This window comes from Eumetopias jubatus, unplaced genomic scaffold (genome assembly GCF_037043125.1).
Source record: "Eumetopias jubatus isolate StellerSeaLion01/CBP00866 unplaced genomic scaffold, mEumJub1_p1.0 scaffold_16, whole genome shotgun sequence".
Classification (NCBI taxonomy): domain Eukaryota; kingdom Metazoa; phylum Chordata; class Mammalia; order Carnivora; family Otariidae; genus Eumetopias; species Eumetopias jubatus.
The window spans coordinates 45,671,758-45,685,736 of record NW_028274822.1 but is presented as its reverse complement, the minus strand read 5'-3'; the positions used below and the strand labels follow the sequence as shown (position 1 = coordinate 45,685,736).

At 38.4% G+C, this 13,979-nt stretch overlaps 1 protein-coding gene across 3 annotated transcripts in view; it reads right to left on the bottom strand.

Annotated features, from left to right (window-relative positions):
* The window catches only part of SS18 (SS18 subunit of BAF chromatin remodeling complex), an 84,285-nt gene extending 72,872 nt beyond the window's left edge, over positions 1-11,413 (bottom strand). For 2 of the 3 annotated variants that reach the window (XM_028098339.2, XM_028098341.2), the window contains exons 1-3: positions 11,287-11,413; positions 8,634-8,710; positions 802-886 (exon numbers count right to left, since the gene is read on the bottom strand). In XM_028098339.2, coding sequence (XP_027954140.2) covers positions 802-886; positions 8,634-8,710; positions 11,287-11,355 — 231 coding nt within the window. In that variant the 5' untranslated portion in view covers positions 11,356-11,413. The remainder of the gene's footprint in view (positions 1-801; positions 887-8,633; positions 8,711-11,286) is intronic. The other variant, XM_028098342.2, reaches the window with a different exon arrangement.
* Positions 11,414-13,979: the final 2,566 nt, after the last annotated feature.

Below are 13,979 nucleotides of genomic sequence, written 5' to 3'. Positions count from 1 at the left end.
TGACTGAGCCACCTAGGCGTCCTTCAGTGAAATATTAACACAAAACTGAACCTAACTCTAATCAAGCCTCTCTACCTAATTATCAGTTTATAAGAAGTAAGAGATGAAATGGAAGAACATGTTAAAGGACCATGAGGATACAATCAGCCAAATCCAGAATGTAAGAAACTCTACAAAATATATGACCCAGTTTCTTCAACAAATAAATGGAGAATAAAAAAGATAAACTAATATAGATTCAAAGAGACTTAAGACACATATCAACCAATGCAACACTTGGACCTTGTTTGGATTCTGCAGCAAACAATCATTTAAACATTTGGGTATTTTTAAGATAATCAGTGAAAACTGAAGATAGCCTGGGTATAAGAAGACATTAAGAAATTTTGGTTAATCTTGTTGGGTGGAATAACGCTGCTTCTCTGCTAGAAATGTGTACTGAGGTATTTACCAGGGAAAGTATATGATGCCTGGGATTTGCTTTGAAATACTACACAGTTATTCATAAATTATATGTACGATTACAAATTAAAATAAGTAAATAAGTAGGAAGGTGGGTATGTGGGTGAATGGATGGATGAATATAACTTCTTCAGGGAGAGAAACAATTCTAGGTGAACTGATTCAAATTAAATATCAAGGCAAAACAATGAAGCTTTTAGATCATACAGAATACCCTCATGTTCTCAGAGGGCAGAATTTACTAAACAAAACTTTAAAATCACTAAACAAAAATGTGTTATCCTGTGCATAATTCTATGTAAGATTTTGTCTACTTCACACAATTTTAAAGGTACTTACTGCTGGTAAAAGAGACTGCATATTTTGATTAGAATCTGCTATTGTAGCAAGGTAGACCAAGTTCGTATGCAACATCTGCTGATACCTATTAAAACAAAACAAATACCAATATTAAAAATAATTTTCTTCCTATCTGCTTAAATACAAATAGCATTCTAATTATTTCTCGAGTTTAATAAAAGATTTGTTACCTGAGTATCAATAGCACTTCAATTTTTTCCTAGTTCCTCTGCAAAATAATTCCGAACAATAGATACATTCAAAGATAATAACACACACAGAGATCTTACCATGTGCTAGGTACTGCCATAGTTGTTTTATATACACCCCTATATTCAGTCAATCCTCAAACCCAGGCTATGAGGTAAAAGTGCTTATGTTCTCCATTTTACAGATGAGGCAACTGAGGTTTACAAAGGTTAATAACATGTACAATATTTGCACAGCTCAGGAAATGGAATTACTGAGATATGTAATAGCTCTATACATAGTACATGTGTTTTCTAAAAAGAGATCTAGAATGAAGGAATTCAACAAAACTGACATGCTTATTCCCTTCCCCCTGCCATTTTCATACTGCCAAAAACCTCAAACCCAAGTCCAGGCAACAGGCTCTGCTGAAAATGTCAAGGAGGAGGCAGGAATCACACAACTTTTCTTTTTCCGGCAGCAGTGACCAACAATTTATGCCTATTGCCCATCTGTTAGGGCTCAGCATATAGAGAAGACAATGAATAGGTGTCTTCAATTACAAATACATATATGTATATGTATATGTATGTATGTAAAGAAAATAATAGGGCACTACTGAGACATATATGAGACAGAAAATAATAGGGCACTAATACCATTAAGAATTAACTTTATAAAACAAAGCAAATTCTCACTAGTGCAATGAAGTGGTTAAGCATGTTCACTGTGATCTTATGAATTAGTTTTGCTAACTCTGCAAATTGGTAGTGATCCAGTTACTAGTGTTTGTAAACCCTCCAAATACAAACTTATAAATCCTATTACCAAACTGTTACACTGTTTTAGAATTTTGTTTACCTAGAAATATTAAATACAAATTAAAATAATGAAAATAAAAGAACTTTATTCGGCTAAATAAAGTCTAACACAGATCCCAGATGAAGTCGTTCTCTACACTCCATATGAGGAATCCTAGGAAATCTTTTGCTGCATTATTTTTTTCTACTAGAACTGGTTTTACTACCTTTTTCTTACTAAAGAAAAAAACCCTACTTCTCACTGACCTTCAATTTTCCTAACAAATTTATGTTTTGTTTATTTTTTACAGATTTTTTAGAGGTATAACCAATATACAAAGACCCACACATATTTAACTTGTACAATTTGATGAGTTTGGACATATGCAAACACCTGCGGCACCATTACCACAATCAAGGTAATAGACATAACCAACACTTCCCAAAGTTTGTTTCCCTTTTTGTTTTTGTTGTTTAAAAACAAGTTTAGGCTCTTGATGTTCCTCCTCACATATTACACTATGTTGCTCAATCAGGCATGATAAAATGTTTGTTACAGTGATCCTCAGACAAAAGAAGACCAGGAATTATTATATTGTACTGAATTATCCATAATGCTTAATTACACTGTCAAAATTCTTAAAACAGCACTAACAGGAAACACTAGCTGGAACTATTTTATTATTCTGTAAAGATCTTGAATGGAATTTAGGATACAGGGTTCGAAAATCTTGCCATTTTTTAAAACCAGCCAGCCATTTTTAATTAGAACATATAACCCAGGGGGACACCTGGGTGGCTCAGTCAGTTAAGCATCTGCCTCAGGCTCAGATCATGATCCCTGGGATAGAGGCCCCCACCAATCACACTGAGCTCCCTGCTCAGCGGGGGAGCCTGCTTCATCCTCAGCCTGTCTCTCCCCCTGCTTGTGCTCTTTCTCTCTGACAAATAAATAAATAAAATTTTAAAAATATATATATACAACCCATTTAAGTCTACTCCTTGAAGTTTTTCTTTTCTTCTCTGAGTATTAATATGGCTTTAATATATTCAGATATGAGGTTTGCTGACCACCCTGCAAAAATAAAAACAACAAACCTTACTAAGAGACTATGGCTTCCTCATGACCCTTCAAGAAAAATTGTAGTCATGCTGATTAGTACTTAACAAGTCCACATTAGAATACTGTTAAATCTAATCTGCCACGCTCTCAAGGCCTCATTTGTAAAATAATGGGAGTTAAAGTAGATCTCCAAAGTCCCTTGTGGTTCTAAATATCTATAAATACAGCAACTTTTATGGAGTACTTTAGTTTTAAGACAGTTCCCCAACCTAAGTCTTTTTAACTTTTAATTTTTGAAATAATTTTAAATTTACAGTTTTAAGAATAGCATGAAGAATTCCCAAATATCTTTCTCCCACACTCCCCAATCGTCGGCATTTCACATTTGTCTTACTCCATCTCTAAACACACACACCAATATGTACACACATGCAAGCACACACACACTTTTTTCAAAATCTTTTGAGAGTCAGGTACAGACATAATATCCCACTACTCCTAATACTTCAGTGTCAATTCCTAAAAACAAGGAAATTCCCATATACAACCACAGTACAACAAATATTGGTACAGTAATACCATGTAATCCACAAACCCATTCAAATTATTCCAATTGTCCCAATAACCCCAATACTTTTACCTAATGTAAGCTATGTTATCTAACTTCAACAGGTTTTCTTTTTTTGTAAACTGCATTATTTTTACAGCATTCATCAATACACTTCCCTAAGATCATTCAAGACCAAAGATGAACACTAATGAAAAGGTAGTTATTAAAAAAAAAAGAAAAAGTAGTATATATTCATATTCTTTTATAAGTTTGTGTATACATCACCTAAAAAGCAAAAAGCAAAATTCCTGGCTTCAGCTGACTCTACTGAAATGATAATAAAAAGTAGATTCTTCTACAAATATTAAAGAAATATTTTCCTGAAAAACTTTATTCTGTATATACTTTTACTTTTTTAATGTACATGTCTATTACCTCTAAAACAGTCTATATTAACAAAAAAAACTGAGTATATATGATAAGGACAGATATAAACACATTCAACATTTTATATTTGACGATGGTAACTTCCTAATAAATACTGAAAGATATTACAAAACACCCATAATTATCAACCTATTAAATGAGAGGCAGTTCCATGGCCCAAAAATTCCACTAAGAACCACTACATCAATTATTTGGAGTAAGGTCAAATAACCACTATTAAATCTATTGATAGAATTAAAAAATGAACCTGAAAAGGTCAGAACTCATTTTTAACAATAAATCTTCACCAAGAAACTATGAAGATTATATTTATAAGGTAACAGAAGTACAATTTACAGAATAAAAGTTATCTTCCTAACTAGAGATTTAAAACTACATTCTTTTATATAATGATTAATACAAATTTTTTTTGCTTTAAAACCACTTACAGGACACTCTGAAGTAGTTACACTCATGATGAAATACAAAAAATAAGGGTTGATTTAAGTAAAAATAGAAGGTGATTTAGAAAATACTCAAATCAAACACTACAACAGAACAATAATATATTCTCACACATGTTATCAGAATTTAAAGGGAAGAGGACCTGTGCATATGAGCTCCACAAGTGATTTACTTTTATTGAGCGTAACAGGAGTGTGTGCACATGTATGTAGATAAGGAGAGATACAGCAATATATACAGAGATGTCACCAGTGAAAATCTTTAGGTGGTGAGAATAGTGTTTGTTATCTTATTTTTACGTTATCTGTGCTTTTTAATTTTCTACAATTCATATACTACTTTCATAAAAATAAAGTTATTTTATACTTAAAAAACACGGTCTTAGGCAGTTATCACATCTTAAGGAATTATTTAATTAAAAGTGAACTATCAATTTCCAGATGGCTGTCATTTATTGATGTTCCTCTTCATTTTCCTTTTCCTTCTCCTAATGCAAGAAACAAGAACATTTAAGGTTGAGAGGAGGAATTTTTTTCTCTTTACTCACAAACCAACACTAACAACTTGAAAAAGAAAAAATATCTAAAGAACTCCAAGAATGAAATTAAATCCATCAGGAAAAGCAAAATGTAAGATTCCATCTAAACCAATTTAAACCCCATCTGCACCAAATATGTGAAAAGATGAGGTCTATTCCAATATGCAGAGAAGGGGGAAATGATCATATGTACACAAAAAAAGCTAAGAATCTAAAGAATAAAACAGTATTAACTTTTGTTGACTCAAATTGGAAAGGCTGATTCTAGATCTGAACACGTCCTATCCATGCCATGTACTGCTAGGTCCTTTAAGAAACTGAACCAGTCCTATGCCACAAAAATCCCTTGGCTCTATCTGGCAGTGTAAAAAGCCATAGGTGAAAATAACCGGAGCCTGTCAACTTTTATTATCCCATGGCTGATCGGAGGCAATGATCTCCTTACCACTGATGATTATCCATAGTTAAACTGAGGGAACAGATCAGCTAATTAATTTTTTAAAGAATATTTTGAAATATAAACAGACATGACTCACTGAAGAAACAATATATATAAAAGTAATGGAAATGATCATATAAAATGCAAAATGTACAAACGACTAGAAAATAAAATATCCTAGTACTCAGACCTAAGTTTCTAAATATTAACCTCTAAAAAAAGAACCAGGGCTTGAAGAAACAGGTAATTCCAAATGGGGGCAGGAAAAAGAACAAGATGAGTCTAGAACATTTTGTGGTGCAAGAAAATAAGGAAATGCTCAAAAAATAATGAATACATATCAAAAAGTCAGCTTGAGGAGCTCCAGTGGTCAACATTGGGGACAACTAAAGAAAGAAAACAAAGTAACATTATAACCTAAAGAATACAGTAAGAATCCATAAATCCGTTCAAATATAAATAAATGAATGAGTGAATGGGTGCAGGGAATGAGAAATGGTTTCCTTAGAGTAGGATTTCAAATAAATGTAGAAGGAATGATTGATTTAGTCACCATTTGGTAACCACCACAGTAATAACTGTTTCAGTGAAGAATCATTGGATGATGGATGCTAAAATAAATGCTAAAAAAAAAAAAGTACAAGAAGGAACAACATATGTGTGTCTCAAAGTATCTGCCCAACAAGATACATATGAATTAAAAAGAGAAAAAAAATAACTTTACAGTGGAGAAAGTGGCAGGCCACACCTCAACTAAGTGATTAAGATTCTCAGAAGTAATGGGACAAATCACTATCATACAGCTACTTGAGAATGCACTGAGAAGGACACACCACCATATTTGTGATGCTCCTGCCAAAAGTGCCTAACATGAATCTAATCAAGGGGAAACACCAGTCAAACCTAAAATGAGGGACATTCCACAAAATAACTGCTATGTATTCTTCAATAACATCAACAACATGAAAGATAACAGACTTTAGAATGGTTTCAGATCAAAGGTATACTCAAAGCATGTGACAATTAAATGCAACATCTGATCCTGCACTGGATCCTAAACCTGAAAAAAATACATTAATGGGACGACTGGCAAAATTTTAAACAAGTCTGAAGATTATAGTATTGCATTATTAATTTTAACAATTATACTCTGGTTATTTAAGAATTTGTGCCTGTTTTTATGAAAAACACACTGCGGTAATCAAAAGTAAAAAAGAATCATGCCTGCAACTTACTCTCAAATGTTTCAGAGAAATATGGAGAAGAAATGAATGATATGGAGAAAAATGAAAGTGAAGGGCATACAGGAATTTCTTATATGGTCTTTAAAACGTTTTTTGTAAGAATGAAATCATTTCAAAATAAAGTTTTAGAAAAAGATACCACTTTTCACCAACCAGATGAGCAAAAATTTTTCAAAGATGACTAAAATCCAATGCTGGCAGAGGATGTTGAAAACCAAGGCTCTGGAATCTGGCAAACCAAGACAATCTTTTTGCAGGGTAATTTGGCAATTTAGCATGGTCTTTGACCCAGCCATTCCATTTATAAAATTCTAACCTATTAAAAAACAAAAACATTTATCTAAATGTGTTTATGTAGATATGAGTGCCATGTGTGTAAATGCACAAAGAAATGTTTAGAAGGATAGGTACTAAACTATTCAAAGTAGTTACCCCTGCGGAGAGGAGAGAAGCTTAAGATTGGAAAGTGAAATGTGACTTGCTTTTATCTCTAGCAAATTTTATACTTTATGATTTTCTCTTTACAATGACCCTACATGACTTTTTCATTTCAAAAATGGTATTAAACAAAGAGAAAAAAGACAAAGTAACCAAGAGAGACTCAGAATTAGATAAAGGATGAATCAAGTGATAGCAAAAGTCCAGCATAGCAGGAAAGTGCATGCAGAGGCAAGACCCAGGGTTGTTAGAAAAATCTATTTGAGAACAGACCAGTGATAGAGTTCTAGGAAAGACAGATGTGTCACAAAATAAAGGTGAGAATAAAATATTTTAGAGCTGCACTGTCCAATAAAGTAGCCACTAGGTAGAATGAAATGCGGCTAGTTCAAAATGATATTAGAGTAAGATCCACAAGGGATTGCAAAGACTAAGTATGAAACAAAAGAATATAAACTATCTCATTAATATATTTATGTAGATTATGTATTAAAGTGATATTATTTTGGAAATAATGGCTTAAATAAAATATATTGTAATATTAATTTCTCCTGTTTCCTTTTACTTGTTTAATGTGTCTATCAGCAAATGTAAAATTATATATGTGGCTTACAATATATTTCTACTGGACAGTGCTACTCTAGAGACTTTTGATAAAATATTCAACTTGTTCCACTACATCAGATTCTAAGGACAGCATTTACTTCTGACACATCACTTCAAAATAACAAGTTTGGGGGCACCTCGGTGGCTCAGTTGGTTAAGCAAGGAGTCCCCGGATCGAGTCCCGCCATCAGGCTCCCTGCTCAGCAGGGAGTCTGTTTCTCCCTCTGACTCTAACCCCTCTCATGTGCTCTCTCTCATTCTCTCTCTCTCAAATAAAATCTTTAAAAAAAAAAAAAAACAAGTTTGGTTCTTATACAACCAATTCTCTACTTATTAGATGCTTTGCTTTCTCAACCACATATATGGATGTAACTAAATATCCTATATATGTGACGATCTAACTTTTCCTCAAATCAGAGTACACAGAAATTTGCAGGGTAAGTATTTAAAAAGAAAAAAAAGACACCCACTGCATCCCAAAGAACCAATTTTTCTTTTATAAAAATCGGGAAAAGTCACACAAAAACTTGTACCCTAATGTTCATAGAAGTATTCATAATAGCCAAGAAATGAAAATCCAAATGTCCATTACTGATGGATAAATAAAACATGGTATGACCATACAATAAAAAATTGTTTAGCAACAGAAAGGAAGTATTGATACATGCTTCAAAATTGATGAACCTTGGAAAATACTATGCTAAAGAAAAGAACTCAGTCAAAAGACCACACATTATATGAAGTCATTTACATGAAATGTCCACAATAGGCCAATCTACACAGACAGAAAGCAGATTAGTGGTTGTCAGGGGGTGAGGGATTAGGAGGTGGGAATGGAAAGTTATTGCTAATGGGTACAGGATTCTTTTGGAGATGATGAAAATGTTCTAAAATGGACTGAAGTGATGATAACATGACTCTATGAATATACTAAAAGCTTTGAATTGTAACTTTAAAATGGGTGAATTGCATGGTATGTGAATTATATCTCAGTAAAGCAGTTATTAAAAAGAAAAGTAAAAAATTAACCAACACAGAAAAATGAATACAAAAAATTTTTCATATCATTCTTACTGAGAACACTCTGAGGTCTTTCCTTTATTCTGATAGTCCATTATACACTGAATAAGATGGTTATTTTCATCCAACATCTGAAATAAAATTAGAAAAAGTTTATTGTAAATCTAGTGTATCACGTAAAATTTTAAAAATCCTTCAGATTTCTAAGAAATGTTCATTCATATAGGAACTGAATCTCTTCCGGTCTTTTAAGTCTTATTCTCCACCTCTGGAATGGTATGTTTAGTCAACAACTTTCAAATAACTCTATTCCATTTATTCTCCCTGAAGAGAATTATTACCTGAAGCTGAGGAGGGGTTTCTTTTGTATTCAAACATTTTATTACCTCTACCTGTAAAAGAAGCTTTAACCTGTTAAGACTAAGAGGTAAGGGTCCAAGCTGACTCTGCATCATTCTTATGCTTTGCCGTAGTAAAGAAAAATTTTGCCCTTACCCACAATGAACACATGAAAACGTAAGCCCATGAAGCTTGAGGAGATAGATGGCTAGTTTCCAAGTGTTATCAGTATGGTTCTGTGATTCTCCAAACATGGAATAATCAAAAACGGTAACTTCTAAGCATGTATATTTGTTGCACACTTTATGAGCTTACCTTATAATTAAGTTGTCCCAAAAGTTTAAAAACAAAAAGCATATCAATTTATCATTCTATCGTCTTAACAGCAATTCAAAGCAATATTAGCTTTCAGGGTTAAATAACTCATCTAAGGAAGATGGCATTGAGGAAAAAGTACTGATGTAGCAATGAAAAAGCCAGTTAGTCTGAGTGCCGGCTTCACAATCCTGCGCAAATCACTTATGATTTCAGGGGCTCAGATTTATCTTAAGGGCAAGGGACAGAAGTAATGTTCCTCCTGAACTTGCCCCACCTTTCCAAGACTTCATAAAGTATAATACAATAATCACTCTTTCTCAATTATTTAATGTAGCTCTTTTAAAAACAAAAATCCATTTAACCTTAATTGTGATTTTCTTCCTACATACAAATCACAATCTTCACTTGCTAGGAAAAATATATATATATTGACATGCTCTTCCGAAAAGTGCATTTATTTCCTAAACAGAATCACAGGATGCCAAAAAAATGTGTCTTTAAAATCCATTAGTCCAATCTAATGATTTCACAACATATCTCCTCAGTCAATTACTCAACCTAACAAACTTCACCATAGAATATGTCTCATTTCTAAGATCAATCTCTCACACTGTATAGAGTAAGACACTTAATTTGGAATCCATTTTCTCTTCTCATCTGAGAATGAAAACTAATCGATCTGCAGCTCCTGAATTAAGCACTCATAATAAATATCTTAACATGTATGTAGGAAAAACTCTTTTTGGAAACCACCCAACCAACCTCAGGACTCTTCCACAGTCCAAAAGTAAAAATAAAAAATGAATCCCTCCAGAAACACATCTTCAGTGTATGTACTTGGAGCTGTGTGCCAGGCTGCAGACTTCGCCCAATGCACTACATGAAAGCACTGCATTTCCAGGCACTGACAAGCCGGTTTATTCATAAAATAAAGCAACAGTTGGGCAAATGTCAAATGCCACACTGACAGTAAACTGAAACCCATTAACATAATGTGTTGGGCATACAATGGTGTCCTGAGTGGTACGAAAAGTTGACTTTTCTTCAATTTTCATCTTCATCCCAGTGTATTCAACAAAACCGAAATATTTAAGGTAAGCTGCTCAGTTAGCAAGTAACTTTTCAAAGTCTGGCTGACTAAAATTCAGATTACTGCCTTGCTCATGGGCAACAAGAGAAAGCGGCCAATAAAGCAGCTTTGTGTCCCTAACTGGCAGTAACACAGCAGCGACAGAGGCTGCACTACCCTCTAAAAGGGACGCACCTCCCCGTGTGTTTATCACGACTTCTGTAATAGGTCACGATTATCAGACTGTCTCCACCACTAGACTCCAAGTTCCATGAAGGCAGGGACCAGGGCTCACCACTGTAGCCTCAGCACCCAGAGCAGACGCTCGATGAGTATTTGCTGCAGATGGACACGGAGAGGGGGTGAATCCGGAAGGGAGAAGGGAACTCCGAGGGTAACCCCGAAGTCCATAGGGTGCTCCTTCGCCCGCCCCTCAGGCTCTTGCAGCGTCCCCCCAAGTTCTCCCGGGAGCTCCCCCAAGTCGGCCAAAGGGCGCAGCGCGGAGGAGAGCGGCGACCCGCGCTCCGACTTCCCCTCGGCCTCCCGCGACCCGAGGTCGGGTGTGCACGAAGCAGCCGCGGCGCGCTGGGCGGGGCGACGCCAAAGTAACTCCGGAGCGACGCGCGGGGGGCCGCGGGGGGCGCCGGCTCCGACAAACAGCCCTTCCCCGCGCGGCCGCTGCCGCCGGGCGCACGCGCCCCGCCGCCCGAACGCCGCCCCATCCCTAGAGAAATCCGGCGGCGGTTACTTGGGCTTTTGTGCTTGTAGGAAAGAGCCCAAACGCGTGAAGGATTCCGTGGGAGAACCGGTTCGCCGCCTTCCGCCACCCACTCAGGCACAGCCCGCGGCTCGGGTTCCCACACCCGACCGCCTCCCAGCAGGCCCGCCTCCGCCCCCGGCCCGGCCGACTCCCGGGCCGGCCCCCGGTGGCGCTCCCAAGGGCAGGATGGGCCTGGCATCCCCTACCCCGCGAGGCTTCACCTTCTGAATCGCAGCGGGAGTGATCTCCCCCTTGCCTCGCTGCCTCGGGGCTGCGAACGCCACAGACATGTTGCCGCCGTCACCACTACGGGCAAGTCCCGAGCGCTCCGGGTGAACGGCAAACTGGGGGAGAGACGCCGGCCTCTCGGGCCGAACCACCTCGGGAATGCGGGGAGGGGGGATGCTCCGGCGCCGAAAGAAGAGCCGGCCGGCCTGGCCTACAGGAGTTACTCTGGCCCATAGAAGTGCTCTTTCGGCGCGTTACCGGGGAAACATAGTCCCGGTAGCACTGCCCTGTTCTTGGTAGACCTCTCGTCCTTCATCCTTTCCTGACCCGCCCCCCCTCCCGTTTGAGCTAGTGGTAGGGCCGCGCCCCAGTCCTCCCTCCGCTTCAGCGATTCAGGAAATGGTCCCGCCGCCGCGGGAGAAGGAGAGGCTGGGGCAGACCCTGTCACAGGAAATGCGAGCGGCCCGAGCCGGCCCGCCCCTTTCGCGCGGGTGCAACTTGCCTCCCTCTCCTGCGCGCTGAAGCCTCCCTCCAAGTGCGTTTGCGGCGCTCGGCTCTAGATCTGGTTCAGTTTTTCCAACTTCATCCTCACCCCCCGCCCCCGGGAAGAAGTGGCTGCCCCGGGTTGTCCGGGCACCGCGGAGGGGGAAGGAGGGTCAGGACCCGCTAGTTCGTGCAAACCCGTGGAGCGCCTGCCGAGATGAGCAGAAGTGGAAGGTGTGGGTGAACGCGGATTTGCTGGTTTAAACCGCTCGGCTACGCCCCAAAGGCGCACCTCACAGTCCACAAGTCTCGCACGCACACACAGGCGTGCTTAACAATTGGCAAGTAAGCCTGACCCCAAATCAAGAAACGAAGGCTGTGTCCAGTACTCAGGGGCAGTCGGCCAACTTGGCTACAGAGTCCTTGGAGAGTAGTTCGCCTCTTGGGATAAGCGCTTGGCAGAAATGTGCGTCGATTTCGTCTGACATGGATCTTTGGGATTAAGTTTTGAGATCGAGCACCCTCACACTTTTACAATTATATACTTAATGCCTTGTAAATTAGGCCAGAGCTGCCAGGCTTCAAATCAGTGTGAGGGGGGAAAAAAAAACCCAAAGCTCTCGAATTATGGCAGGAACGGGAGCAAATGTGGGTAATGTGTTGGCGCGGGGTGGGGGTGGGGGGGCGAGAAGTGGTCGAGGTTGTAATTATCCTGTAAATTTGGACATCCATGTGACACAAAGGAAACGTTTATGTAAAATGTCACCCAACAGTAATGAGACTCAAAAATCAGTCACTTCGTTTATATGTAAAATAAACTGGAAAAATTAAGCTAAATGTTTAAAATTTTTGTTTCAAATATATGCTCTTCGCAAGAGGTCATAAGTTTCATTCATTAAGGAAATGTAGGTGCATTTTGTGTGCTAGGCTTTATGCTAGACACCTAGGATACAACTGTGAATAAGGTGAGCATGGAACCTGCTCTCAGGGAGTTTATATTCTGATAGGGCTGACAGATTAGAAACAACAAATATATAAGTATGTAAACTTCTAAGAAAGACTAGATGCCAACAAGGAACTGACAGAATGATGGGCACTCACGAGTCAGGGTGGGAAGCCTTCTCTGTTAAACTGACATCTAAAGGATGGAAAGACTTAAGCCATCCTAAGACTAAAGGAAGAGAATTTATACTCCTACTAATAACAGTTTTTCTTAGAATTCTTGTGTTTCACTACCCTAAGCCTTGGGGGGGAGAGGGGAAACAAGTCTTGTCCACCATTAACACACTATGGCCAACACCTGGCTTTCATCATCATGTCTTGATGTTTACACAAAAGCACCCTGGGGCTCCTGGCTGGCTCAGTAGGTGGAGCATGTGACTTGATCTCAGAGAGTAGAGATTACTTAAAAATAAAATTTTTTAAAAAAAGTTACCTTAATTGTTAAAGCAATATTTCAGTAGGAAAAATGAAACATGATCCTACTGCTCCAGTCATATCTGCTGGTAAGATAGCACCAGAATCTTAACAACATGAACCAGTGGGAATAGTTGTCTGAATTTCTATATTCCAGTTTAAAAAAAAAAAGAGTGCCAAGGAGACTTCTATTCCAAGGAGGTACCCAAAGATAAGTACCTTCTTTGTTTAACTTATAGCTCCCCAACAATAGAAAACGAAATTAACTGAAAATAGGTAACAGGTCAGCCCAAGGTGTTTATTCCTTCAGAGTAGCAGGTAGGGGCCTAGGGTACTAGGCATGAATAACCACAGCCTTTTCTGTGATGGCATGTGTGCCATAAAAATACCGTTATTTTCTGTGTCCATCACATGACATCGATAGGAGGGCATTGGAGTAAAGATCCAACCAGAAATCAAATGATCTCCATAAGAAAAGAAACTTTAAAGGAACCCCATGTTACTCTCAAGCTTCCTTCCTGTCCCATTTAACCATTAGTTTTGGGGAGAGAGGAATCCCAAAGTATAGACTGAGTAGTAGCAGATTTGGGAGAAAAAGGAGAATAAAGAGTACCCAGCATTTAGTTAAGGAGAAAACAGGGAATGAAGATGGAAAGTTGACCCAAATCTCAGAAATGGCTCTAGGAACTTAAAAAAGAGCTACCATGAAGGGGGGAAATCGGTGGGGGAGACGAACCATGAGAGACTGTGGACTCTGAGAAACAAACTGAGGGTTCTAGAGGGGAGG